The sequence below is a fragment of the Panthera pardus genome, unplaced genomic scaffold (genome assembly GCF_024362965.1).
Source record: "Panthera pardus isolate Hobbes unplaced genomic scaffold, ASM2436296v1 HiC_scaffold_11, whole genome shotgun sequence".
NCBI lineage: Eukaryota > Metazoa > Chordata > Mammalia > Carnivora > Felidae > Panthera > Panthera pardus.
Window position 1 is genome coordinate 102,544,571 of NW_026526666.1, and position 27,908 is coordinate 102,572,478.

The window sequence follows — 27,908 nt, forward strand, 5'->3', positions numbered from 1 at the left end:
GTGTTGGAACCGGAGCCGGACAAGGGAAAGTGCACCGCACCTCCGCCATCTCCCACAAGAGCTCGAGAAGCTTCTTGGGGAGGCGCCTAGCTCCGAGGCTGGAGTGAGGGGCTGGGCCAGGAGTACACCCCTGACCCTGGGCCCCTGGCAGGCTGGCAGGCTGGCACCAGCTCAAGAAGGGGCCTTCACCCTGGGGACCTCCAGGTTCATTCTGGGCAACATCGGAGGGTCACAATATTCCCCATTGCCTGCCCGGGAGCCCACGGATAAGCGCCCATTGGCATGGGATGGCCTGGCCCAGGCTCAAATCGAGGCAGCAGTGCCCAGGCTCAAATCGAGGCTCTGCGGCTTCCCAGATGCCATTTGGGCAAGCCACCCACCCCCTCTGGGGTCCTCGTTGGTGAAAGAGAAACCGCAATGACTTTGGTGCTCCTTGTGGGTTGCCGTGCAGACTGTATCGAGCTGGCGTGGTGCTGGCACGTGCCGGGGCTCAGTGCAGGCCGATCCCTAGAAGCCGCTGCCCAGAGAACTTCTGAGAACTGCCCCAGGTTGGCCCCCTGTGCACAGCCCACGTGGGAGAAGGGGTGGGAGGGCTCCACGCTTGGTCACCGCACAAGGTTCACCTGGGCAGTTGGAGGGATATTGTCACAGACGCGTGGGTTAACTCGGGTCACCGCGGATATGGTTCTGGGCTGGAGGAAGGTGCCAGGTGGGGAGGCGGGCGAGGGGGCCGCAGGGAGATAGAGCCTGGGGGGGGGGAGGGGCAGCTCCCCTCCAACGCGGGACTCAGTCCCTCAACTGACTGCGTGTGACTTGAAGTTCTTTGTGCCCACGGAAGGGAGAAGGGGTCCCTGCAGCTGCCCTCATGGGTCTAGTTGGTTTTTCTTTTTTTGCCTTTAATTATAGAAAAATAAATGCAAAAGTAAAGAGAAGAAAGAACCCTTAGGTGGCTATCGACACGGGGCCAGTCTTGCTCATGTATATACCCTGCCCACCCCACCACCCGGGCCGGTGGAGGCCAATCTGAGACGGCATCATCGCCTCTGAGTCTTTCAGTGTGTATGCAGTTTGTCCTTTGTCACCGGCTTATTCTTACCAGTGGACTGGACTCTGGACAGCCCCTTGCCCCACAGACACCTGGCCCCGGGGGCCCGGCCTGCCTTCTCATGGTTTCTGCAGGACCAGTGGCCCCAGCAGCAGGCTCTTGAGCGTAACCCCAGCATTGCCCAGTGTTAGAAGGGCCCGGAAGGGCATCCAGATGGATGCCCGCCCCAGCGGCAGGTTCCCCGGGCAGCTCATGGGGGCCACTGTGTTGAGGCCTTGGGTTGGAGAGGGTATGGGTGCTGCCCCTGCTCCTTGTAACCACACAGACAGGAGGGTCTAGGAGCTTCCCACTCCACAGATGAGGTGCCCGAGGTGATCCGGGGACTCTGCCCCTGCTGTTCCCCAAGGGGGCCCTTCCCGTGCGTGGTGGCTCGCTCTGCTGAGCGGGCCCTGTCACCACCACTCGCCTGACCAGATGGGGAGGACAGCCGCGGTTGCCGTTGGCAGGTGGCCCGCACACCTCCGTGGATCGGGACCCTCCCAGCAACCCCCATGTGCCTTGGCACCCACTCGGCTGCTCCCCCCACTCTGGAGTCTCTCCGGCAGCACCTGGCCCTTGAGACCCCCTCGCACTGCTTGACTTTGTAGTGCGGCCGTGTCACTGTCACTTCTCGACGTACCGGATAATCTGCCTCGCCTCTGCGTGTTGCCGGCTACTCCGTCGGCTCCCGAGACAGGGTCCGTGCACCCGGCCCAGAGCAGCGCACGAGGGAGGAATGAATGCATGAATGAATGAATGCGTGCTGGCTCGGCCGCTGTAGGGAAAGCGCCGGGCTTAATTCAGTGAGCGTTTCCTCTGCGCTGCTCCCGCTTGTGTGCCAGGACTGGGGTGGGAGGCATCTCCGTGCCGGACCTTCTCCTTGATTTTCTGTGAACTGTGAGGAGGGTGTTCACCTCTGGTCGTCTGCAGATCTAATTACACACCGTACGGTTTTCACGTACCGTAGACAGTCCGGTGGGTGTTAGTGCGTTCACAGAGGCACACAGCCATCACCACAATCAAGTTTAGAACATCGTCATCCCCCCCAAAAGAAACAGTGCACCCCTCAGCCGTCAGCCCTCCCCCAGCCCCTGGCACCACTAACCCGTGTTCTCTGCGTGGGCGTGATTATCCTAAAGGTTTCATGGAAATGGGACTCCTACGTGAAGTGGGCGGGGGGCCTCTGTCGTCTCTCGTTGGGGACGGCTAGCAGGACTTTGGTCTCCCCAGCAACCCGGTAGGGTGGGTACGGGTCCATTTTATAGAAGACGGTGTGGAGGAGTCTGCGAGCCTTACGACGGGCAAGCGGCAAAGCCAGATTCAAACCAGACTGGCCGGCCCCTCGCCCTGGCTCCAGAGAGGAGGCTGGGCGGGGTTTCGGGGCAGGATGAAGAGGCCACTCCAGGAAGGGTGTGCAGTGTGGCGGGGGTCCCGATGCGGGCCAGCCCATTCCACAGGCCGGGTGGCGCTGACCAGGGTCTATCTAGGCATCCTCCGGGGCTATGGGGACAGCTCTGAAGGCGCGTGCCACGTGCTGGTAGTGGGAGAGCGTAGGCAGCACCTGGCCATTCGGCCAACCCCAGATGGTCGTGCGGCTCCTGAGGAAGAGGGGTCCTTGGCCAGATCTGTTTGGGAGGTCGCCGATTCAACAAAGTCGAACAGATTTATGTAACGTCAAGATCTTCAAAGCCGCGGCCCTGTGCGCACGGTTTATTGTGAGCCGGCAGCTAGCATTCAGTTTCCCACACCCACTTGGCCAGCAACCGTCAAGAATGCTACATCTTCCTTCCAGAGGTGGGGACGTCAAGGCTGGGGATGGGGCACAGAGGCTATGGAGACCACTCCCGCTACAGATTTGCAGCTAGCGCCATTAACACAAATGGAACAATGATGCGTGTCCTCGAGGGAAAGAACCGAAGTGCATGGTGTTGACGGCCCAGAGGGAGCTATAGAAAGACTGGCGGACAGATGGACAGAGAGATGGTTGCAGAGGGTGGTGCTGCTTCCCAGGGGCTTGACCTCGGTGGGCCATTTCTGCCCACCTTCTAGGACCCCCCAGAGGATGGCTCCGTTTGCCTCCCGCCCCCCCCCCCCCCGGACCTCACCCTACTCTTCTGAGCCCTGAGAGCCCTTGGCTGGTGACCCGGGCACTTGGAGACCAAGTTCCTCACGTGAATCCCACACCTGCCAGTTTCCAGAAACGCTGGTGGGCTAGAGAAACGGGCCCCTCACATCAGGCAGGACCTGGCTCCATTGGGCTCTACAAACAGCCCGGGGCCATCCCTCTCCAGCCCGCTGCCTTGCTCGTGGCCTTTGCTTTTGAGAAGTTCTTTTCTTCCCAAGCCTCTTGCCTTCTTTCCCCTGCCCCAGGGATGGGAACTCTACCAGCTGGAGGGAGGGCCCTCGGCACATGGCCCAGCCCACCGTCTCTCCATCTGCTTTCCCCCTCATCCAGTCCCCTTTCCCAGCTCCAGGACCCAAACATACTGCCCATGAGCGGGTCCTCTGCAAGGCAGGTGGGAAACCTGACCGCAGTCCCTCCCCCGCGGGAGGGGCCCAGCCATGCCGCCCTCCCAAGCCGTGGCCTTTGGCCACCGCAGATGGATGGGAGTCACAGGATTCCTCAGCCACGCCAAGCATGTTCCACGGGGGGGGGGGGGGGAGGGTCCCCAAATGTTTCAGCCCAGTGGCCTTGACCTTGCGTTCTTGGCCTCTTTGGCTGTCCCCCATCTGGTGCAGGGATGGATGGAGGGGGGCAGAGTGGGCCACAGGCCAGCGGCCACATATCACCTGGATGCTTATTAGAAATGCGTCTCAGCCCCTGGGCCCTAGACCCACCGGATCAAAACCCGGGTGACCTACGCACACATAGGCGTTGGAGAAGCCCCCCACCGACACATCCCGCCTGGGCTGCACAGAAGCCGGGCTCAGCTGGATGCGGCCTTGTGTTTGTGGGGTGCCTTCAGGAACAGGGACCGGGCCCCCGGCCCTCCTGTCCCCAGGAAGCTCCCCGTTAGCACTGCCTGCTCTAACGGAGAGAACATTTTGTCTCCCTGGGCTCTTTCAGGTCAGATTGCATGGCCTCAAATTTCATCTTTAAAAAAAGTCAGCCAGAGATAAAACCAGAGCCGCAGGACCGCCTTCCTCAATAAAGTGTCTTGGAAAAGCCACTTTCCATGTGTGCTTTTCAAACAGGCACCGGAACCACTCCGAGGAGCACGAGCCTAGTTCTTTAAATACCCGAAAGTTCCGCTGGCTCCGAGCCACAAGGTTTTGACAGTTTACACCTGGTGACATTTAGCGAACAATTTCAGAGGCGGCTGAGGGGGAGGAAGTATTTGGCTTAACCTGACACTCCATCTTCCAGCTGATTGTTCTCTCTTTTGCCAATATACCATTTGCCTGTAAAACACTTAGGCCTAAAAATAGCTGCTGGGGCTCGAGTCGTGGATGGAGGGCACCTGCCCCATTTCTTTGCCTTTCAGACACCCTCAGGGTACCGCAAGGAAATGTCCCCGAGGCATCCGCAGAGCGCTTTAAACCTGCATTCCTGGCCGGGGCTGGGCCAGAGAGAACTGTGCAGGGGGACAGATGGGGTCCCGGGAAGTGACCGCCTGAGCTGCTGCGGTGGTCTCCGTGCCTAGCGGCCAGGCCACTCTTGAGAGCGGAAGGGGGCGCCGTTCCCAATCCTGCCACGTGGGCAGGCACGAACCGAGACTTCCCGGGCAAAGCCCAGCCTCCGGCCCGTTCCCTCTGGCCAGTGAGGGGGCTCTGCCCCCCGAGGAGGGGCGCGTGGCCTCTTAGGTCGCTCAGAGGAAAGGAATGCAGAGAAGGGGCTACCAGGACCCGAGGCGCCTCTTCCGGTCTTCTGTGCCGTCCAGGGCTTTTGCCCACCCAGCCGTCACTACTGCTCCCGGCCCAGCGAAGCGGCCACCCGGAGGTCACCCAGCCGGCACGGTGCTTGTCTCCACTTCCCTTCGGGGCAGGGACTGTGAGCAGCTGGCACTCCCTGGGACTGGACCCAGCGGGGACCCCCTTCCTTCCTCACACTCGGCCCTGCTCTAGGCCTTCCCTCCCATGTTTTATCAAGTGCATTTCCAGCTAAGGTTCATTATCAAAGAGGCACTGGGCTTGGGATTCCACCTGCCATGGAGGGTGGCGGGGAGGCACCCGTGACGCTGGCATCCGTACAGGGACCCCTTCCCAGGGTCTTCTCGGCCGCCTGGCAGGAAGGCGGGGCCCCGGGCCGGTGCCTGGCCCCCGGGCAGCCCCAGGCCGCCAGCAGAGCCGGGGTGGGGTGTTCGGGGGGGCCCCCCGGGGCAGGGCCCAGGCCATGGCCCGCATTCGGGGTGCCGTGGCGTCTCTAACCTGCCTGTGTCTTTGTGTGGTCCACAGCCCGAGACCGAGGACGAGAAGAAGCGCTTTGAGGAAGGCAAAGGGCGGTACCTGCAGATGAAGGCAAAACGGCAGGGCCAGGCGGAGCCCCAGCCCTAGGCGCCCCCTCCCGCGCCAGGTCTGCGGTGGCCCCGGTGTCTAGTCACTTAGAATTTACCCCCTTGGCCAAAAACCCAATCCACATTGAGAGCTGGTGTTGTGTGAAGTGTTCGTCTTGCAGTGTTAACCTGTGCTCTCCTGAAAACCTACACACCAAAGCTTTATTTATACCACTCCAGTGTCGTCCCTCCCGCTGGAGGCACTCCCGAGGGAATGCTCGCGTGCACGGTGTGTACGGAATCCAGCGTCACTAATAAAGCTGCTGTTTGACTGGACCTTGGTCCCGGGTCGTCATTTGTCTCGGGGGGCTGCTTTCCTGTTGGGCACGGGGTGGGGGGCTAGAGGCTTCCATGGGCCCTCCCGCACTCCCGTCTCGCCCGGGTGCCGATACCTGCGTGTACCCCAGCCCTCGGGTTCTCCTAATGACTTGCTGGCTGGAGGGAACACCCCTTCCCTCCCAGGGCCCGGGCTCCATGTCCTGGCCGGGAGACCCCAGCCAGCAGCCCGCTTGCCCTCTATCTGGCTCATGCAGGCTGCCAGCTCTAAGCCTCGAGTGGCCTTCCCATAGATGGGGGTGGGGGTGCTTGTGAGGACCCAGGGAGGTGATGTGCAGGCAGAGCAGAGCCCAGCCTGACTGGGCCATGTTCAGCAAATGGGAGCCCTGCCCCGGCCTCCCTCTGCCTCTTCTCAGTGGGAGCAGCTCTGGTTCTTTAGCCCTCTGGAGGAAGAGGCAGGGATTCTTCTAGAAGGAGCCTCCCAGCTGGTGCCAGGGCCCCTGTGCCTGTTGTGGAAACCCCCAGCCGCTCAGGCCAGGGGGTTATTGGGAAGGCTTGTGGGGTGGGGGTCTGAGCAGCAGCGTGTGTGAATGGTGTCAGCGTGTAGCTGGGGGGGGGGTGGGGGGGGGGGCGTGCATTCACATCTGTAGCCCTGTCTGTGCATACGTGTGTGTGTATGTGTGAGATGTGAGGCTGTGCGTGTGCAGCCTGCCAGGCACTACAGGGGTCAAGCCTTCACCCCCACCCGTGGCTGAGAAAGACTCCACCAAGCACACCTGGTGATGGGAGAATGTTCCCGACCCAGGCTCATCGTGGAAGCCTGGAGATGGGGAGAGTGGCCACCCAACAGCTGCAGCCTCACACAGGGCTCCCTGGGGCCCAGAGAGAGGGAATGAGGCTCCAGATGTGCAGAAACACCCGCCAAGAGCTTCGGAATCTGTCTCAGGCCTCAGTCCCAGCTGCCGGGGTTATTTCCTGCCTGGAAGCAGGAGGAGGGAACAGGCCACTGGAGGCCACAGCACCAATCCCTTCCCCCCCGCCACCCCCAGCTCCACCCAGGCCCCATTCAGACCTCCTTAAGGCAGCGGGTGGGTGCCCTGGGCTGGGAGTGACCGGGAGGCCTCCCCTACAGGTCCAGCAGAAAGCCCAGCCCAGCCCAGGCCAGCCAAACCAATGTCCGTGAAGCCAGAGCCCAAGGGACGGGGGACATCAGGGCATCTACATCCTTCTCGGTCTTGACTTGACCACTCATCTATGTGGCTTTGGGCAAGCCAGGTGCTTAAAATCCACTTCCCGGGACAGCTGGGAGGAGCCCAGGCTAGCAAAGCATTTAGCACAAGGTCCCCAGGGTGGCCATGGGAGGCCCATCTCCCACCTGCCCCCAGAGCCAGCTGAGCCCAGGGCAGGGACACTAGTACAGGCAGCAGTGCGTGAGCTGGGCTGGTGGAGGGGCACTGGGGGCCATAGGCCTGGGGCGGGCTGTCCTCTGCCAGCGGGACAGCAGTGTGGCCAAAGGCTCCGGATGACTGGGTCACCTGTGTTTGTCTTAGAAATGCCACACTTGGTTACCAGCCTCCCTGTGCCAGCCTCCCGCTGCCGGTGGCCTATTTATAACCAGTGCCACCTGGGCAGGGAGCTGGCCCATCCATGGAGAACTCACTAGGGGTCCTGGCTGCCCAGAAGCCATACATGGAGTACACGGTCCAAGGCCCCCCATTCGCCAGCCCCACTTCATTGTGGAGGCTTTGGATACAAACACCTTTACTTTTGTCACAGAGCACTGACCCTATGGCCTGCCCTGGGTCTCCTAACAGCTGCCCCTAACTCCCCAGCTGCTCCTGGGATACAGAGGTGGTGTAGGGGCAGGCGGTGTGGGAGCCAACTAGAGAGTGGTGTGGGCAGCACTGGCTGCATTGGGTTGGACCCGGTTCTATCTGGACAGGTGCCCCCTTCCTCCTGACACTGGGCTGCACACTCTTGGATGCTTCCCAGGTGCATGGGAAGGACAGTGACGTGCCAAGCGGCCCAGAATGACTTCGAGGCCTTGTGCCCAAGGGTGTGTGTGGTCATGGGTGTCCTTGAAGAGACAGGCAGGGTCCTCTGTAGGGATGGGAGACCAAGACTCCAGGAGTCTCCAGAGGCCCCCATCAAGGAGACCAATAGTATTCCTTCTGGATGCCTGTGCCCCCCGCTAGAAATGCTAAGGTGGGGGGGGGGGTGGCGGCGGGGAGCTCCTGAGGCGGGGACCAGGAGTGCTGAGTTGCAGGCCTGGCCTCTCCCAGCCGCCACGTCCTCCAGTTTGAGAGAACATTCCTGATACCATGGGGTGAAGGGCAACAACCAGGCAGACCCGTGGTCCATTCACCATCCCACGGTGGACCTCCCCAGAACCCAGCAGAAGCTTGAATCCTTAGTTGGCCCGACCTCGCCTCTCCCTACCCCAGCCCCTGATCCTGACCGACTCCCCAGTTCCTGGAAGTCGCTAGTCCTCAGGCGCCCCAGGTCCCCTCCAGCCCCACCCTTATTGTTGACCATAGATGTGGCTTCCTCCGGGAAGGCCTCCCTGGGCCCCACGCCCGGCCGTAGGTTCTCACTGTCCGTTCCAGTCCTAGGCCCCCTGGGCCCGCCACCCCCCAGAGCTCCAGGCCTTTCCTCTCCCCGGAGGCTCGGAGGCCGAATCGGGCCAGTGGACCGACCCGAGACGGCAGCGAGAAGCCGCTGCGTGGCGCAGACGTCCCAAGAGGCGCCTCCCTCCCGAGGGGCTTTGGCGCCCGCCGCGGCAGAGGCGGGGTGCAAGGCTGGAGGGAAACCAAGGACCCACAGATGCGCAGACAGACGGACGCGGCGGTGGGCCGCGCCTCCGGGGGCGGGGCGGTCCGAGGGGCGGCGCGGAGGCATGCGCCCTGCTCCGCCCCCCGCCCCCGGCCGCCCGAGCTCTGCCAGCCGAGCGGCGGGAGCCGAGCGCGGCGGCGGCGGCGGCGGCGGCGCGAGGGAGGGAGGGGCGGCGGGCCGAGCGGAACGCGCGGGCCCCGGGCGGCGCCGCCAGGATGCCCCGGCCCGCGGGCCGCTCCGCCGCCAGCCACCCCCGCGGCCCCCGGCGGCCCGCGCTCGGCCCGGGAGCGCGTGAGCCTCAGCCAGAGCCGGAGGCGGGAGCAGCGAGCAGGAGCCCCGGGCGCCCGAATGCAGGGTGAGCGCCGCCGCCCGGGCCCGGGGACGGCCGGGTGGGAGGACCCTGGGCATGAGGCCCCCCCCCCCCCCCCCCGGCGGGAGAGCTCTGGGCGGGGAGGGTCTGCCTGATGTCCGTTGGTCTCACGGTCTGTCCGCGGGGCGGCGGGCATCGCTGAGGGCCATGCACCGCCCCCCCAACTTGGGGACCTTCGGGGTAACTTCCCAGGGGCCGCTTCTTCCTTCGTCCCGCCTCCCCGCCCCTCCCCCCCCCCCCCCCCCCCCCGCCTCCCGGCGGCAGCCGCTTGCTGGGAGCGGTGATGGCCAGTCTAGGGGTACTGGGCCCACCCCTGCCCAGCGTAATCCGTGGGGACGGCTGGTTCCCGGGCCGTAGCTCGGACGCGCCCTCGGGCTTGGGGAGGGCCGGGGGTTCCGCTTGGGACCGGCAGGCTGGGGCGCGCCGGGCCGGGCGGGAGTATCGAAGCGCCGAGAGGCAGGAACCGCTCTCTGGGTTGGGGGGCGGGCGAGCGGGGGGGGGGGGGGGGGGCGTGCCGGAGATGCGGAGGCTCCGCGCTGCGAGCCCCGCCCTGGGCGGCAGCGGGGCCGGGTGTCGCGGGCAGTTGGGCGGCAGCGCGGGCGGGGCTGAGGCCCGCGCGAGCCGGGCGGGTGCAGCGGGAGCCCGGGGAATCCTTTCAAGTTCTGGGTTCTCTTTGTTGCGCAATAGAGCCCTGGGGCCACGAGGCTTCATTGGCCCGGGACCGTGACGTCACGCCGGGGCCCCGCCCGCGGACCCTGCGGAGGGAGTCTTCTGGGCCGGCGGGGTCCCCGGCGGGTCACACCTGCGACGTGCTGTGGGGGGGAGGGGAGGAAAGAGGGGTTCCAGGATCTGAGGGAGGCAGGAAGCCCCAACCTGAAATGCTGGGGGGGGGGGGGGGGGTCGCTCTGAGTGTGTCGCGAAAGAAACTTCCCAGCAGGGGGCGGCGACACCTGGGTGCGGACCGCACTAGCTGGAGCCCAGCCCGGGGTCTGGCCCTCAGTGTCCGCTGCTCCCTGTGAAGAATGAACAGCAGGCGTGTGATCAGTGGGTCTTTGGTCATCAGCCTGGAGGAAGGGGTCTCCCAGTTCGTACACTGTTAAGCCCCCTCTCACTGTGAATTTGGAGACCTTGGAAATGCACTCCCCACCTCCACGCCAGTGACGTTTCTCCCCTGTCCCCAGGACCACCACTCTCAGGAATCCTGGGCTGCAAACCCAGCCCTCATACTTCCTCCCTGCGTTGCTCTGGCTTCTGAGCCTCAGTGTTCCCATCTGCAGTGTGGGAAGAGTAGGACCCATCCTGCAGGGACAGAGGGTTGAAAGGCAGCCTCTTTTCAAGGACCAAAAATGCCTGTTTCTGCTAGGGTTCAGGTTTGGGTTTGGGCTTGGGTTTAAGAGGCCAGGATTTAGCTGCCAGCCAAGGGGGGGGGGGGTTGGGTCCTGATTCACGCACATGATAGCTTGGGGCTAATGTTTTAACCCCTGTCTTTGTTTGACTACCTTTAAAATGGGGATGCTGTTGGTATTTATTACGCAAAATCTCTGGGGGTGCTAACCAGGAGTGTGCCTGTTCGCGGGAAGACGCTTCCTCCCTCTCCAGGCAAGGCACGTTCTGCCCACGGAACTAGAGCCTTTCCCTGCAGTGAGAGACGGTTAGGCCAGACAAGGGGAAGGCCCGGCACCGTGAAAGGTTGTGCCAACCTGTGGCACCTTCCCCACCACCCTGCCCCAGTGATCCACAGGGCCCAGGGTTACAGGGGTCGGACAGAGCCTGTGGGGCATCTGAGGGAAGGCCTCCCAATATGACAGCCAGGGAGACCCAACGTGGGTGGAAATAGGTGCTGGCCCACCACGTGCGTGCTGAATCCAGCTTTCTATTTGACAATGTAAAGATCACTGGTTGTCTGTGGTCTCTGGCCCCCCAGCGGCGCCCACACCCTGCCTGCTCTAGACCCCTCGGTACACCCTGTGCCCTCCTCACCCCAAAGCCGGGCTGTCCCAGGTTCCGGTTGGGGTGACTGTGTCTACCCACACAGGTCTGAGGCTTACCCACACCTCCAAGCTCAGGGTCTTGGCCCTTAAGGGACAGCCGAGCTCAGCGAGCGAAGAGGGCTGTGGTACGGACTTCCACCTGGCAAGCATTTATCGAATGCTTACTGTGTGCTTGGCTGCATTCCTTGGCATAGTGTATCTACTGTCCGAGGTAGGTACTATCGTGTCCAGCTTACAGATGAGAAAAATGAGGCCCAACTGAGTCAAGTAATTGTCTGGAGAGCTAGAGGCAGAGTCTAGCAGCTCTTTACCCCACCCCACGTGGCCTCATGCATGCTGATATCAAAGAGCTTTGCTGGACACTGGAATGGCTGGCTGGTGGGGGGTCCGACGGGGCCACCCCGTCTCCCACACTGGGTCTGGGGTGGGGAAGAGGAGGAAGCTCTGTACGCAGAAGCCTGCTGTTTGGGAGGGAATTTCCCTGGCCCCAGAACTTCCCCAACCCCGTAGGAGGCCTTCAGGAGCGCTGGTATGGTCGAGGACAGTCTCCTCCCCTGGGTCACGGGTCTGGGCAGGCCCCCAGCAGGGGCGGATAAGATGCATCCCTCAGAGGTCCCTCAGCGTCCAGGGGGCTCAGGCCACAGATAGACCAAAAGAACCCCCGGACAAGACAGGAAAGGGCCGAGTGGTATTTCCTACCCTGCCCTGACGGCCAGGGGCCTGCAGTGTCCTGCCCATCCCAAGCTGGAAACAGTCCCCGGGGGATGGCATGGCTGTGTCTGGTACAGCAGCTGCTCGAAAGTGCTGGGGGCAAGAGAATTGCAACCGGTAAGATTAAACAGGCGCTTGAGTAAGAAGGGCCAAGTATAGGCAGAGGACGCAGTAGGCTTTCACCTAGCATTGTACTTCTCCTCATGCTGCCTGCTCCAGGCTATGGCCACATTGTCCTGTTGTCCCGGCCTCATATCAGAAGGACCAGCCAGTGCTCCACTCGAGGAAGTAGCTTAGGGCTGCCAGGCTCGGAAGGAGGAGGGAGAGACTCTGCCTGGCCGCCTGGCAGGATGGAGCGCCTCTCCAACATGCGCGTTCTGCCCAACTTCCTGTGTCCCTGGCTCGTGGCTGTCAGCTGTCAGCCGTTCCTCGTTGGGGTCAAGGTCTGGTCCCTGGGCTGTCTACAGACCCATGCTGTCCGAGGCATCCATAGCATAATACTGATCAGCTCCCCAGAGCACCACCGTGTGCAAGACCTGGTCCCAGAGCATGAATGTGACCACCACCCAGATCGCCCACTGGGTGTGAGACCCGGCCCAGGGCTTTAGAGATGCGGCGGCTGTCCGCCCCAGCCTCACCCTGGAGGAATCATCATCGCCCCGTTCCAGAGGACATGGGGGCAGGAGCCTTGCTCAAGCCACACAGCTGGTAGGCTGGAGCTTAGTTTGCACCCCTGGCCTGCGGTAGTGCGGGGGGCTGACCCAGGCAAAGCAGGCTGCCCGTTCCCAAGCTGGCCATGGAAGTGGTCGCCAGATCACCCCTGCTGCACAGGGAGCTTCAGGGGGCTCACCCTCTAAGGCATGCCCTCATTTGGCCAAACGAAGCGGGACTGATTAAGATAAGGGCCCCTGATGTGCACCGGGGAGGCATCATGCGGGCTGTGTGAGGGTTGGGGACATTTATGGTGAGTGCTGGTTCCTGGGCAGGGCCAGGGCACCAGGGGACAAGAGCGCCCAGCCGGGATGAACACAGCTGTCCTGGAAGCAAACCCAGACCCAGACCTTGGCCAGGAGCAGGCGGAAGGGAGGGTGTTTGCACTTTATTGGGCACCCCTGGCCGTGTCCCCTGGGTGCCAGGGACATGGGCTGGAGGCCTCGGAGTAGAGAAGAGGCAAAGCAGCCCAGCTCAAGCCAGGACCGTACAGGTAATGGTGCATCAGGAGACCCCTCCATCCCCCACTCTAAGGAGCCAGAGGGACAGTCCCCACGCACTCATCGGCTTCTCCCCCACTGCAGATGCTCGCGGTCCCTGGTGTCTCCGAGCCACCACGTGTGAGGGCCGCTGCTCCCAGCTGAGGCCTGGCCCCGAGGAGGATGTCTCAGCTGCCGGCCGGCGCCCGTCTGCACCATGAGTGATGAGCGGCGGCTGCCTGGCAGTGCGGTGGGCTGGCTGGCATGCGGAGGCCTCTCCCTGCTGGCCAATGCCTGGGGCATCCTGAGTGTGGGTGCCAAGCAGAAGAAGTGGAAGCCGCTGGAGTTTCTGCTGTGCACGCTCGCGGCCACCCACATGCTCAACGTCGCGGTGCCCATCACCACGTACGCCGTGGTGCAGCTGCGGCGGCAGCGCCCCGACTACGAGTGGAACGAGGGCCTCTGCAAGGTCTTTGTCTCCACCTTCTACACCCTCACCCTGGCCACCTGCTTCTCCGTCACCTCCCTCTCCTACCACCGCATGTGGATGGTCCGCTGGCCGGTCAACTACCGGTGAGCTCTCGGGCGTGTGCACGTGTGCACTTCCGGGCCTGGCGTTGATAGAGGGGGGCTTGTGGGCAGTGCATAGAGGCCCGAGGGGCGTCTATACCCACAAACGGCCCCAGGGTGCTGACGACCCCCCCCCCCACCAGCTGTGGTGCCACACCTGTGTCGCGCTGGGGGCAGACAGGGAGGCTCCGGAGGGGCTGTTCTGGGCCCCGGCTGGCATGCACGTGTAGCTGTGCCTGGGGGTCCACGGTATCCAGTACAGAAATGCTTGGTGGGGGGACGTGTGACAACACACATCAGGATCCCCCGTGCAAGGGACGAGGCCCCACTTTGCCGACTGTCACGACTGTGATGTACGGGGGGGGGGGGCCGGGGTGGTCGGGGATCCTCTGCAGGCCCCCCGGGGCTCCGGGAAGACCCGGTGAGTGACACCTCGCTCCTGTCCCTACTCTGTGTCAGGCTGAGCAACGCCAAGAAACAGGCAGTGCATACGGTCATGGGCATCTGGATGGTGTCTTTCATCCTGTCAGCCCTGCCTGCCGTCGGCTGGCACGACACGACTGAGCGCTTCTATACCCACGGCTGCCGCTTCATCGTGGCAGAGATCGGCCTGGGCTTCGGCGTCTGTTTCCTGCTGTTGGTGGGCGGCAGTGTGGCCATGGGTGTGGTCTGCACAGCCATCGCCCTCTTCCAGACACTGGCTGTGCAGGTGGGGCCGCGGGCCGGCCGCCGCGCCTTCACCGTGCCCACCATCGTGGTGGAGGACGCCCAGGGCAAGCGCCGCTCCTCCATCGACGGCTCTGAGCCCGCCAAAACCTCGCTGCAGATCACAGGCCTGGTGGCCACCATCGTCATCATCTACGACTGCCTCATGGGCTTCCCCGTGCTGGTGGGTGAGACTGTCAGCCGGCGGGAGCCTGTCGGGGGACTTGGGCTCCGGGACAGCCCTGGGGTTAGGCATGCTCCAGGCGTCAGGTGGTTGAATCCTCCCACCCAATCCGTGGGGGCGGGGGCGGGGGTGGGGTGGGAGGCATTATCATCATCATCATCATCCCATTTTGCAGATTTGGAAACTGAGGTTCAGAGAGGTAAAATGACCCACCTAAAGTTAAGGCAGCTGTGTTAGGACTTGAGCCCAAGTCAGATGACTGCAGACCCCAGGATCTTTCTGGCACACTGTAGGGACGTTTCTTACCAGAGTGAGGCCCATTCAAGCAGAGGATGTAGGACGTGGAGTGACATGACCACCTGACCCCAAGAATAAAGTCTGGATTCAACAGCCATGGCCTCGCACCCACAGGGCTCCAGCCCAGCCCCCTGAAGGGTCTGGAGTGGGACAGGAAGGGGTCTAGGGGCAAGGACCAGCCCGAGACTTTGTCCAAGCAGCTAGGCAGGGCTGTGTCCCTGGAGTCATGGCAGGACACTAGCTCCAGAAGGTGACAAGTGGGGTGGCAGCCTCATAGGGGACAAACTCAGGATGCAGTCCCAGGTAACCTGTGGGCCCACCCTCGGTGGGCCCGCTACCCCCTCCCCCAGGGGCTGGGTTCTCCTGTGTGCAGTGGGGCCCTACGTCTCCAGTCTGTGCTGATGGAGAGAAGGGGCGTGTGTAGAATTGCAGAGCCACAAGGGGACAGCAGTGGAGGAAGAGCGTCCCCCCACCTTCCCTTCAGGGCATGGAAAGGGGTGCTGTTTATGGAGCTCACTCCACGCTGCAGGCCTGGTATGGTGTCTGAGATCTTCACTTCACACTGTGGGGTGTTCTTGGCCCATTTCATAGATGAAGAAACTGAGCCCCAGAGAGGTTCAGCACCCTTCCGAGGGTCACACAGCTCACATAGTGGAACCAGTGTGATGAGTGTATCATACCCACTCTGCTCTGATGGGGGAATAATTAAATGTCACTCTGGGTGGGGGAAGGAACTCTCCTGGGGGAGAGTTCCCTGCATCCACCACCATGCAGGGGAAGAGCGAGGAGGCCACTGGCCGCGGAGGAGTGAGGATGGCAAAAAAAGTCCCTGAACTGGGAAGCTTGAGACCTGGTTCTCCAAACCTCGGTTTCCTCTTCCCAAAAAGGGATTGGTAAAGCACACCCCCACCTCTCTCCTTGGGCAGTCATGAGGCCGACGTGAGGGAAGGCCCGCCCCGTGCTGCCCGGCGTCATGTGAAGGACCATCTGTGCACTCGGTGGGTTCTGGCCGTGCATCTGGGCAGCCGGCGGCTCTTGCCGGACACGGACTTCTACCCTCACACTCTGGCTCCTTCCGGCCCAAGAGCCCGTAGCTGCGTCTGCTGCCTCCTCCTCCCACACGCGGGAGAAGTGAGGGGCGAGGGGGAAGGGGGTCCTGCCAGGTGCCAGGCCGAGCCCTGTGCCCACAGGTGGTGAGCTTCAGCAGCCTTCGGGCGGACGCCTCGGCGCCCTGGATGGCACTGTGTGTGCTGTGGTGCTCCGTGGCCCAGGCACTCCTGCTGCCCGCGTTCCTCTGGGCCTGCGACCGTTACCGCGCCGACCTCAAGGCCGTCTGGGAGAAGTGCGTGGCCCTCATGGCTAACGACGAGGACTCAGACAATGGTGAGGATGACCTGGGAGAGGCCCCAGGGAGAAGGGGGCCTGGGCGAGGTCAGCAGGGTGACAGCTGTCAGGTGACCACCCCATGGCACTGAGGGGACCCCTTGCTCAAATGGCCTTGAACCCCTAAGGGACCTAAGTGTCTCCTGGGGTGTTCTCCTCTCAGGTGAGTCCCCCAGCCCCACAGCCAAAAGGTGGCAGAGCCAGGATTTGAACTCAGGACTCTGCCCTGTGTGCGTGTGTGTGTGTGAGTGTGTCTGAGGGTCCCTGGAACTCACTCTCCGATGCCCCCAGGTTTCTGTGGCCCCTAAGCTTTTGCCCCACCCTGCAGATACCAGCCTGGAGGGTGGCATCCCCCCGGACCTAGTGCTGGAGCACTCTCTCGACTACAGCTATGGAGGTGACTTTGTGGCCCTGGACAGGATGGCTAAGTATGAGCTCTCTGCCCTGGAGGGGGGCCTGCCCCAGTTCTACCCGCTGCGGCCCTTGCAGGAGGACAAGACACAGTACCTGCAGGTAGGGCACCGGGCAGGGCCCGGGACCCCCAAAATGCGGGTGTGTGTGTGGGGGGGGGGGGGGCGGGAAGTATCGTGATCTCCCCAAGGCCTTTCCTCTCTGAGCCGCGCGTCGGTCCCCGTTTTCCAGGAGGGCAGCCCGGGTTAACCCCGCCCGTCCTGACAGGTCCCGCCCACGCGACGCTTCTCCCACGACGACGCCGAAGTGTGGGCCGCCGTCCCGCTGCCCGCCTTCCTGCCGCGCTGGGGCTCGGGCGAGGACCTGGCCGCCCTGGTGCTGCCCTCTGGGTCTGACCGGCGCCGCGGCAGCCTGCTGGCCTTCGCGGAGGACGCGCCCCCGTTCCGCCCGCGCCGCCGCTCGGCCGAGAGCCTGCTGTCGCTGCGCCCCCCCGCCCCCGACGGCGGCCCGCGCCGCGCCCGCGACTCGCCCCCCGGCAGCCCGCGCCTCCGCCCCGGGCCCGGCGCCCGCTCCGCCTCGGCCTCGCTGCTGCCCGACGCCTTCGCGCTGACCGCCTTCGAGAGCGAGCCGCAGGCCCTGCGCCGCCCGCCCGCCCCGCAGGGGCCCCTCCTCGACGGCGCGCAGCCCGGCGAAGACGCGGCGCCCCCTGGCGGCGGCGGCGCGCAGCGGAGCCCCGGGCCGCGCCCGGCCGTGCACGCGCGCGCGGGGCCCCTGCGGACCGGCCTGAGCGCGTCGTGGGGCGAGCCCGGGGGCCTGCGCGCGGCGGGGGGCGGCGGCGGCGGCGGCAGCACCAGCAGCTTCCTGAGCTCGCCCTCCGAGTCCTCGGGCTACGTCACGCTGCACTCGGACTCGCTGGGCTCCGCGTCCTAGGACCTACCGGCGCCTCCCCACGCGCGCCCGGCGGGCCGGGCCGCCCGCAGGGACCAAAGCACCAAAGATGCCGCGCTGACCCAGGCCGGGCCCCGGGCAGCGCCACGCGGGGCCCGCCGACGGCGCCTGGCCGTGGGCCAGCTCTCCCTGCGTGACTGAGCCGCGGGCATTTCCTGGAGTGACGGCGGCTGCCCTGGACGACCGCCGGGCACGGACCAGCTGCTGGGTACCGCATCTCGGGGCAGAGCGAGCCTGGCTTGGGTAAAGGCCCTGATGCACCTCGCGCAGCCCCGGGGCAGCTGGGTTGGGGGGATGGGGGTGGCGGCCGGGAGCCCAAGGACAGGGCCACCACAAGACGGAGCAAAGCCCAGCCCTGCGGGAGCCACCGGGCTACACCCTAACTTTCCACTTTGCACTGTAACTGACTCACCCCCGTGGGGGGCAGGGTACAGAGGGTCTCTAAGCACAGGGGTCTTCAAAGCCCAAACAAGCTCTCTGAGCAGGTGTTCCTGCTGACCAGTTCTGCCTCGGTTTCCCCATCTGTTTTGAGCAGGTGACCATGTTAACTCTCAGGACTGTTGGGAGAAGTCTCCTGGTCCCTGTGCACTGGCTCCTCAATGGACAGGGTGTGAGAGCATCTGGGGCCCTCTGTGGGCCCTTTGCGGGGCATCAGTCTTCAGTGTGTGGCCCGCTGTGGCCTCTGCACCTGAGGCCTCCCACTCTCAGTGCCCCTGGCCCCCCAGGGACACACCCCAGCTAAAGCACAGCACTTTTCCTCCACCGCCCACCTTGACCACTGTTAGTGTCCCCCCACCCTCATCACTCTGCCATCCCTGTGTCCCCACCAAGTCAGCCTGTGACTCCCATCACGAAAGTCATGGGTCCGTGATGGGAAAGAACTGAAGAAAGGGAAAACGGGCTTCCTTATCCTGATGCCCCAGGGAAGGAATCCTGGCTTAGAGTCCTCCCAGGTTGTGGGCCGGGCCCTGGTGAGGGTCCTCCCTCACCCGGGGACAGGGCTCCTGGCTTTGCCATGGGTCTTGGGGAAGGGCCTGCTGGGTATTCTTTGGAGAAAGACCCTAGGCTCAGGCTAAGGAGAAGCCCAGGAACAGCTGTGACCTTGAGCTGAAAGGACAAGGGCAAATGCAGAGGCTGCGTCATCCTGGCCCCTGCCTCCACACAATGGCCCGTACACCTGAGCCCCACCCCCAGCCCCTCCCCTAGCAGATTCCAGGGCCAGCACGGAGCCTGCCGGCCCTATGTTCCCTCCTGCTCTGTCACCTGGGATTGCAACACTGTCCCGGCCCCTCGTGGTCACGCCCATTTCCTCACCCCCCTGACAAGGTCTTGGCCCCAGAGGAGGCCCTGGCGGGGAGGGGGGCGGGGGGGGTGAGAATAGGGGATTACCTGGCTCCATCTATGGTTTGGAGGCCACTGGTCCTAGGCTGTGGGGTAACTGGGCAGGGAGGAGCCAGCCACAGGTGAGCAGGACAGAAAACCACAGTAGAGCCCCAGCCACGGGAGGGGCCACCTCTGGCCAATGCTGCTGTGCCTTCAAGGACCCACATGTCCAGTGGGGGCAGAGATCATCAGCTAGCCACTGTGTCATCCCCCCACCCCACCCCTTGCTCAGGCCAGCCCACTTGTCACATTGGGTTTTTACTCTGTATTTCATATCCAATGGCAATACTTGCAGGGAGACATGATACCCCCAAATCCCTCCAGTTATGGTTTTTACAAAAATAAAAAGGAGGGAGGACCCCAGACGGAGGACCCTGGGGCCTGGGTCTCCCCCTCACACTTTGTGCAGCCGCCAGGCCTATTTGCTGCGTTGAGAAGCAGCTTGGCCCCAGGCTCACAGGGGAGGGAGCTCTGTCCTTATACCACCACCCACCCAGAGCCAGGAATCTGTTTGTAGTTTTTTGACGACTGAGCATTTCTCTTCTGTACAGAATACAATAAAAACTTCCTATGATTTGCACCTGGCATTCCTAGGGTGGTTTCATGGAAACACCTTTCCAGAATAGAGCAGCACTGCTAGCCAGCTGTCCCCAAGTGTCTCTCCCTCTGGGTCCAGAAGTCCTCCTAGGGCGCCATCCTTTGGGCCAGTGCCCCTTTTCTATGCCAGCGTTGCAGCCCCACCCAGGGAGCCAGGATGGCCTGGACCAGCGGCAGGACAGAGCAGTGGGGTGGGCACCACAGCGCTAATAGCAGGAGAAGCACTATAATCGCAGTTGGCAGCCTCCGCACCAGGAGTGGCTTCAGGGACGTTTAGCCTCTGTGAGGTCTGTTCGGGAGAGCAAGAAGGGCAGGGCCTGGGGGCGCCAGACCTATCGTGCCTGGTGGTGACCCACTCCAGCCCGGGTACGAGTTTGGAGGCCGCTCCCTGGGTCCGCGGTATAAGGTCGCCACCTAGTGGCTGGCAGAGGGATTAGTGCGGCTGCTCCTGTCCCCCACTCGCCCCCAACGCAGCAGGAGACCGAGACTCTAGGGGCCGCCCCCCCACCACCACCACAGCCGAGACCCCCTCCCCGTCTGCGCTCCAGAGAGACTGATGGGCGGAGTAGGGGAGCCGGGCCGCTCTCTCCCCGCACTCTAACCAGAACGGGCTTAGCACACATAAGCAAAGCAGGGGTATCCCTAAATGGGAAATGTTTTATAGAAAGTCAGTATTTGTAGTTCAAAAGATGCACCCCAGTAGGCATCGTGGGAGAAATTTGGACTTCCGTGGTCTCTTTGTACCCATCTCACAGGTTCGCCACTGTCTGTATTCTGAATTTCAAGCTGGAAATGCCAGGATCCCTCCCAGGGCTTGGCGCAGGATTCTCATCCCCCAGCCCCAGGCTGCGCCTCGAACACCGGGACCCCGGGCTAGGGTCGGAGCACAGCAATGACCTCGTTTCCGGAAGAATAAACAGGCGCAGAGCGCTCGGAGGGCTGTCGAGGGTCGCGGGTTCTGTCGCGGCAACAGAGGTCCGGCGGCCGGAACCCTCAGGAGCCGCGCGCTGCGGGGTGTGGGGTGACCCGAGCGGTGGGCGGAGCATCTGGCGGCAGGGCGGGCTGCTGAGCTGGGGCAGCTCGGGGCAGGTCTTCTGAGATGGGCGGGCCTCAGAGAGCGCGCCGGCCGGGTGGGCTGTGCTGCGTGCGGAGGGGGTGGGGACCCGTGGAAGCCGAGAAGCTCCAAGGTGGGGGTGGGCAGGGGGCCCCTCGCCGGCGGGGCGGGACCCGGCGAGCTTTGTGCCGGTGGGAACCGGGCGTCCTCGGCTGGCTGAATGGGCCGGGGCGGGGCAGCGATTCTCCTCGCTGCGAGGGGTCCGCTCTGCGCCGCTGCCGACGGCGACCTTCCCACAGCGGCGAGGCTGCGGGGCGGGGGCGGGGGCGGGGGCGGGGGAGGGCTGCCCCCCGGGGGCCCTGGGAAAGAGGAGCAGCCTGGGACATCCCCTCCCAGCCCCGCGAGAAGGTGGGACGAGGAGAGAGCGGGTCCAGCTTGAGTAGGTGGGGCTGGGGGGGGGGGGGGGGCACAGGTCCCCCTCGAGGCTCCGTGTATTTCCTCCCGTTCGCGGGCACGCGACACCCTCCCAGCCACCCCTGCCACGGGACCAAGACGGAAGCCTGGGGTCCCGGCCATCACCGCAGGCGCGCTCTAAACAGTCTCTGCGTCCCGGGGCCAGAAGGGGGCCCCCTTGAGTCTGAGGCGGCGCCGGGACTCACCAGGGCCGCCAAACCCCCAGACCCGGCCCCGGGCTCTCGGCGCAGCGGCGAGGGGCCGGCTGCGGCCCCGGGACGCTGGAGGACGGGCCGGGGAGACCTCCAGGGAAGAGGAGCCGGGGTGGCTGGGACCTCGAGCCGCCGATGGCTGGAGCAGGGGCCCAAATGGCGGGGACGCAGGGGCCAAGCGGCGCGGGCGCCTCCGGGCTCGGGCTGGCGCTGTCCATGGTGCTGCCACCTGCGCGCTCAAGCGCCAGGGGGCAGCGCAGGCCGCCGCCGCCGTCCTCTCCGCGCCCCAGAAGCTGGCTAACTCCCGGCAGACAGCTGCGGAAGCCAGACGGGAACTCGGCTCCGCTGGGGACCCGCCAGAGCCCTGGGGGGAGGGGAGCGGACAGGAGAAATGTGAAGGGGAGGGAAGAATACGAGAGGGGAGGAGGAAAGGAGAGGTGTAGAGAGAGAAAAGGAGGGGAGAAATGTGGCGGGGAAGGGAGGGGAGGGGCTAGGCAACCTGAATTTCTTTCCCAGGGTCCAGACCCTCGCTCACCCGGATTGCGACTGCACTAGCCTGCAGGGTCTTCGCAGCCTCCTGCCTCCAGCAATCTGGGGCCCTCTCCTCACCCAGCTGCCCACTGCCCCGAGCTCTCTTCTCATCCATCCCTCCTTTATCTGGCCTTGTGATATCCACGGGTCTGACGCCACAAGTGCCCCTCCCCCCCCCCCCCCAGATCCTTGCCCTATCCCCTCCAGACTCCCTCCCACCTTGAGCCGAGTTCTGAAGGCTTTTCATGTACTTGACGCTCAGCTCCAGTATGTCCGCCTTCTCCAACTTGCGTTTCCGGATCTGCAGATCCGTGGAAAGGGCTCTTAGCTGCACAGTCCGACTTGGAAGGGATGAGGTGGGGGATCGTATCACCCCCACCTCACCACATCCCCACGTCTCACCTGGTGGGAGTAGTGTTTTTCCAGCAACGACTTCAGCTGCTCTAGCGATACATTGATGCGTGCCCGTCGCTTCTTCTCCATCAGTGGCTTGGAGATCTGTAGAGGGGTGGCATTATAGGACAGGGCCAGGGTCCTCTTGCCCTTTGCCCCACCCCACCCCCGGCTTGGCAGGCCCACGCCCTGCGCCCTTCAGGACCCCAGACCTTGCGGAAGCCGCCGGCTTGGCCACCGGAGCTGCCTTGGGTCCCAGGCTTAGTGCCCATGTTGTCGTATCTGCTCCTGTGGGAGGCAGTGCCGCCTTTATAGGGGCTCCTCGTTTACATGTCAATGAGGCACTCCTGGACTCGAGGAACCCCGAGGGGGAGGAGATGAGAGGGGGATGCACTGGGAAATTCCCCACCTCTCTGTGCGACCCCCTCTCTAAGCCCAGGCTTCAGCCTTACCTCCGGGAACCCTCCTTTCTTCCAAGGGGCCCTCCTCTTCCCCTTTCTCAGTCTTTCCCATATCCCTTTCGCCCCCACTACTTCCCGAGTCTGGGGTCCCCTCCCATGCACATCCCTCCGTGCCCTGTTCTGTCCCAGTGTTTAGTGTCCCTAGGGACCGAGCCTCACTAGTCCCACTTACCTAGTGCTTGCCGTCCCTTGCCTCCAAGCATTCTGGGGGGCACCCAATGAGGAAGGTCCATGGGTCCAGCTGGTTCTGAGCCCCACTAATGACTATGACAACACACCAGGCCTCCGTGTGTCTGATGAAGATGCGGAGGCAGGGAGGACCCGCCAGCAAGGCCTTTCTGCGGGTTTCACGCTCTGGCCACGCTGGCAACGCCACATTAGTCGTTCTAATGTTGGGACAATGCAGCGATTTTCTGCCTGTGTCTGCTCAAAGCCGGGCACAGGCTGGGCTTGAGGGAGCCACACAGCGACATGTGTCCCATTAAAGCGTGCAGCCCGCCCTCGGGGCCACAGCCAGTCTCTTCCTAGCTGGGGTCTTGGACTGGGAGCATTCCTGTGCTGAGGTGTGTGTCCTGACCCCAAGTGCCCTCTGGCCCTGTTAGGCCCCAACCCACACTCTTCCAGCTGGGCTAGTTTCAGTCCTGACTTTCCAGGCTGGACAACTCAGGCTCTGCCACTTGCCCTCACAGCCGGGGAGTCTATTCCCACCGGCCTTCTCTTGCTCCCAACAAATGAGAGGTGAGGGTGAGAAAGATCACTGGTCATATGGCGAGAGCATCGTTCTGTGCTCTTGGAGGTCTGGGACCCCCCAAACACTGTTCATTATTCGGGCTGTGGTTGGAGACCCAGGGAGCTCAGTGGAAGAGACACCCACCCCAGGACCTGTTAGGCCCTACAGCAGGACTGCTGCAGTCCCGGGGCGGGCCCCAAGGAGCAGGACTCCCGTAGCTGTGGCTGACAGGATGACGTCCCCGGATTCATCTCCAGTTATCTCCCTGTCCTGGGTTCGCAGGGTCCCAGGTTCAAGGTTTATAAAATGGGGCTCCGAACAATGCTGGCTCCCACGGCTACTCGTGAGGGCAAGGAAGTAGCTTCGACGCAAAAGTTCTGCAGTTGAGCCCTGCGGCAGAGGAATAAACAAATCGGCCTTTGCGAGGTACCCAGCGCGAGGCGGAGGGGAGATTGTTGGGTCCCGGATGGGCCCCCTGGCTCCCTGGAGAGGGGCTATCTTCTTCCCCCACACCCGCCCCTGCCCGGAGTATTGATGGGCCCTGCCTGGGGCAGAGGCTTCTCAGGCGCCTAGCAGCGTGGAGAATCGCGCTCCGCCCTCCTTTCAAGGCTCAGACTGCGTCGGCCGGGGTTCCGAGGTGCTCTTCCGCCCCGGCCGCAGGACCCCGGGCCAGATCGGGCCGGGCCGGGCGGCGGGGCCGAGGCCGGCCGGCCGGCGTTGGCACGCGCCGGGCAGCTTTGAAACACCGGGGGCTGAGCGGGCCCCACTGGCCTCCGTGCGCTCCCCCGGCTTGGGGCGGTGGCGGCTCGGTACAAAGGCGCCGCGGGGCAGGCGGGCGGCGGGGCCGGGCACAAAGGGGGCAGCCGAGTGTTAAGGGCATTGTGCCGGCCCCACAAAGCCCGCCCGCGCCCGCCCCCTCGGGGCCAAACTCCGGGCGCCCCGCTGCGCGCGGGCTTCCAGCGGCCGCACATCTGCACGGAAGCTGGGCGCGCGCCTCGCTCCGGCGGTCGCCCTCCGCCCCCGCCCCCGCTCTCAGCCGCGCGGGCGGCGGGGCAATTTGTCCTCTAATTATGATCCCTCCCCATAAACCGCCGCCCGCGCCTTTCAACTCGGGCGCATTAGCAAACCAATGGCCCTCGGCGCAGCCCTCGCGGCCCGCCCCCTCTCCAGAGTTAGGGCCGCCATAAAGGGGCCCGCGGCCCGCCCCTGCCCGCACCCTAGCAGCCGCAGCTCCTGGGGCCGTCACTCCTCTCGAGCCCGAGCGGAAGGCTCCCGGTCGCGCTAGGTGGGGCCGCTCACGTGGGTGGCTTAGTGTGTTCTTAAGCACTGGAAAATTGACCGCAAAATGAGCTAATTCGCAATGTTCTGCTTTGGCTGCGGGCGGCGAGCCTGGTGGGGCGGCCTGGGCTGGACTCGCAGCCGTCAAATTCTGCCTCCGCCCACTTAATGGGCCTCCGCCTCGCTGCCCCCTACCCCTACCCCGGCACCGCCCCCTGCGCCCCCATTTAGCACCCCCCCCCCATCCCGGGACAAGTCCCCGGGCTGGCGTCCCCGCGACTCCCCGCCTAGGCTGATTTTCTCTCTGCTTTCCGGGTTTCCCCACTCCCAGCGCGGCTCGCCCGCCGAGAACCGCCTTTAAGTCGGGCGAGGGTCGGGCAGCACTCAGGGCTGAAACAGATCCTGGTGAGGATTCCACCCTCCTTTTTTCCCCGCGCGCGGAGAAATCTCCACTTGATGCGCAATTCGGGCTCCTGGGCGGCCACGTCCCCACTAAGACCCAGTTCCCCTCCTCCCCCACTCTGTGAGTCCTGAGCTAGACCACCCTCAGCACACTCACAGGCAGGCGGGGTGGGGGTGGGGGTGGGGGGCTCCGAAGGTGTGCGTAAAGGTTGGGCGGGTGCGTTTTCCGAGGTGGGGTGGGAGGGGCAGCACACCCTCCCCCCCTTATCTAAGAGCAAGCAGGGCGAAGCCTCTCCGGCTGCTGGGAAGGACGTGGACTATCTTAGAAGCCGGGCTTATGCAAACTGGGATGTAGGCCACCGACTCCCTTTCCATCTTTAGCATCTGGGCTCCCCAGGGGGCCTGGAAAGGAGCACGAGTTCCGGCAAAGCGCTGGGGAGACCCAGGTTGCCCTTTGCTCATTCAAGGGAAAAAAAAAAAAAAATCCTTCTGTAGTTCTGGAGACCTCGGGGGGATTCAAGGAACACTCAGTCCTCTGCTTGCTCAGGCTTGGGAATTGAAGGCAAAAAGCGACCTGTGCCTTCGTTCTCCCTTTCCCCTTTGGTTTTCTCGACTTTGTCTAAAGAAACACTGTTACAGAGCAACTAAGGTCTGGAAAGGAGGTAGGCGGGGGGTTTGCAGGCCCCAGGACAAGAGCCGCACCAGATACTCCCAGGCTATGGCCCTGTGTAACCTCTCCGCCCTGGGTGAGAGCCCCTTTCCCTCCGGCAGCACCCAGGGATTGAAAGCAATGCTAGTTTACTGGGGAGTGCCGCAGAGGCCACCGCCCGCGAGGTGACTTCGGGGAAGAAATATGCCAGCCGGTCGTCTCTGCAGATGCATTTCAAAGGGGAATGAAGTGATTGCTTCGTGTAATTAACTATTGGGACACAGCAAAAGCTCTGAAATGACTCAGCCATTTGTCTCCAGATGGGGTTGGAGTGGCTGCGATTGTTTAACTCTCTTTAGCTGTGTTGGAACTCCGAATGGCCTGGCAGCCAAGGGCCCTCCAGGGGACAAAGGCTGGGACTCCGGTGAGTGCATCAACGCTGAACCGGGCTGGCCCAGCTGAGGGAGAGTGAATTCAGAGAGACCCCCATTGTCCCAGGCCTTTGTGTTTCTCCCCAGCTGGCTCTAATCTTTAAATATTTACCCGGCCCTTTTGTGCACTTGTGACTTAGGCACTTCAGGCTGATGTGCTCATAAATTCACATCATTTACCCGTTTCCAGACTAGAGAGAGGAGGCTTTCATGCCTGGAGCCCAGAATGGTCAGAGGAGGGAGAAGAAAACTGTTGGAGGATCAGGGTTCCCTCCTGGGGAGATGAACAGGCCCTTCCTGGCCTCCATGTGGGAAGTGGATGAGACGGAGGGCCTGTGAGTGACAAGGAGCCCCAGAGGCCCCTCCGGCAATAACTGACCAGAGACCCACCGGCAGAGGGAGGGGAGAGGCCAGTTCTCAGACCTTTTCTTACTTGGTGTCAAGCTTGGACAAGAGCAAACTTTTCATCCTGGGAAGCTGGTGTGGGTTGAGGTGTTTGGTTCACACCTCTCACTAGCACCTGCGTCTTGCGTGCTTCGCACTTGCTCCATTCTCTCTTGCTCTATAAAGCAACCCCGTTTAAGAAAAAGGGTAGGGGCGCCTAGGTGGCTCAGTCGGTTAAGTGTCTGACTCTTGATTGCGGCTCAGGTCATGATCTCATGGTTCGCGAGATCGAGCCCCCCCCACCCCCGCCCCAGTCCTGCTCTGTGCTGACAGCAGGAACCTGCTTGGTATTCTCTCTCTGCCCCTCTCCCACACTCTCTCTTTCAAAATAAATAAATAATCATAAAGAAAAGAAAGAGAGAGAGAGAGAAATAAATAAAAAATAAAAATAAAAAAGAGAGAGAGAGGCTAATTTCATCTCAGCCTACAGTTTAACTTGGAAAAGTCAAGCTGGTTCTTAGGACTCTTTAAGCAGGAGGAAACTGCACTTAGACCCAAGATGGAAAACCACCTCAGCTGGTGGGTGAATAGCAGGATGGGGGCTGGGGGGGGGGGGGGGGGACGTGCAGGGGAGACCCTGCAGAGGGACCTTCCTGCATGAGAAAGGGCTCCCTTTCTCCTTGCCTCCCAGCTCCAAGAACAAAACACATTCAAATGCTTCTTTACAAAAGAAGGCAAGTAAGGCATCCCAGGGCTGAGTAGTTTTCCTTTATTTTCTTATATTTTTATGGGTTTGTTGTTCTCCTGCCTGGGGATGAGAGCCAGATGCAGAGTGGATTTCTTTGATCAGGTTGCTTTTCTCTGGTAGGACAGCAGGACTCATTGTGTGTTTCTGTCCATATCGCTGGTTGAATTACTGTTACTCTGTGCATCTCTGTATCTCTGTGTGTGACTTTGTTTCTCTGGGTCTTTGCCAGTGTGTGCATATATTTGCTTACTTGCCTGTTTCCTCCCTTACTGCTCTGTGAGCCCTGGGTCCTGACAGATTCAGCAACTCCAGTCACTTCTAAAAATCCCCCTTCCCTCAGGTCTGGCCATACCTGGGAAGAGACTGCTTCCCCTTCCTTTCTTCCTTCTCCAAGATGAGGCTTGATGAGGTTTTGGGGTGATGGTGGGGGGTTGGAGCCCACAGCCAAGAAAGGATTCTCGAAGATGTCTTTGGTGCAAAAAAGGTGATTTTATTAAAGCACGGGACGGGGCCCGTGGCAAGAAAGAGCTGCACTGGGGTTGCAAAGAGTAACTGATTTATATACCTTCAGGTTGGGAGGGGGTTAGGGACAGAGTAAGTCTCTAAGAAATTTTAGAAGAAAGGTTTCCAGGACCTTGAGGGTCTAGCTGTTGTTAGCAAAACGTCATTTATTACTGCTTAGTAAAACCTCACTCATGAGACCCTTCAGATGTATATCAGGAGTCATATACTTGGAGTTTAATTGCCAACATATACT

General features: G+C 62.7%; 4 protein-coding genes across 8 annotated transcripts in view; 2 read left to right on the forward strand and 2 right to left on the reverse strand.

Moving 5' to 3' along the window:
* ACOT7 (acyl-CoA thioesterase 7) overlaps positions 1-5,853 on the forward strand; it is a 100,790-nt gene extending 94,937 nt beyond the window's left edge. For all 4 annotated transcript variants that reach the window (XM_053899066.1, XM_019461228.2, XM_019461233.2 and 1 more), the window contains one exon: positions 5,480-5,853. In XM_053899066.1, the coding sequence (XP_053755041.1) occupies positions 5,480-5,578 (99 nt within the window). In that variant the 3' untranslated portion in view covers positions 5,579-5,853. The remainder of the gene's footprint in view (positions 1-5,479) is intronic.
* Positions 1-27,908, reverse strand: part of ESPN (espin) — a 248,474-nt gene that overhangs the window by 154,521 nt on the left and 66,045 nt on the right. The window lies entirely within an intron of this gene.
* On the forward strand, positions 8,827-19,408 carry GPR153 (G protein-coupled receptor 153). Of its 2 annotated transcripts, none has more exons than XM_053899064.1 (6): positions 8,827-9,040; positions 13,053-13,520; positions 13,977-14,406; positions 15,894-16,086; positions 16,415-16,599; positions 16,765-19,408. In XM_053899064.1, the coding sequence occupies exons 2-6, from the start codon at positions 13,165-13,167 to the stop codon at positions 17,425-17,427; spliced, it is 1,827 nt and encodes a 608-aa protein (XP_053755039.1). In that variant the 5' UTR covers positions 8,827-9,040; positions 13,053-13,164; the 3' UTR covers positions 17,428-19,408. The 2 variants fall into 2 exon arrangements, with proteins under 2 accessions (XP_053755039.1, XP_053755040.1); XM_053899065.1 differs by lacking the exon at positions 8,827-9,040 and adding an exon at positions 12,743-12,961.
* HES3 (hes family bHLH transcription factor 3) lies at positions 21,135-23,363 on the reverse strand. The gene is made up of 5 exons (XM_019461878.2): positions 22,702-23,363; positions 22,281-22,356; positions 22,078-22,173; positions 21,895-21,976; positions 21,135-21,508 (listed from the first exon to the last, which is right to left on the reverse strand). Exons 2-5 carry the CDS (start codon positions 22,338-22,340, stop codon positions 21,135-21,137), a joined length of 612 nt encoding a protein of 203 aa, XP_019317423.2. The 5' UTR covers positions 22,341-22,356; positions 22,702-23,363.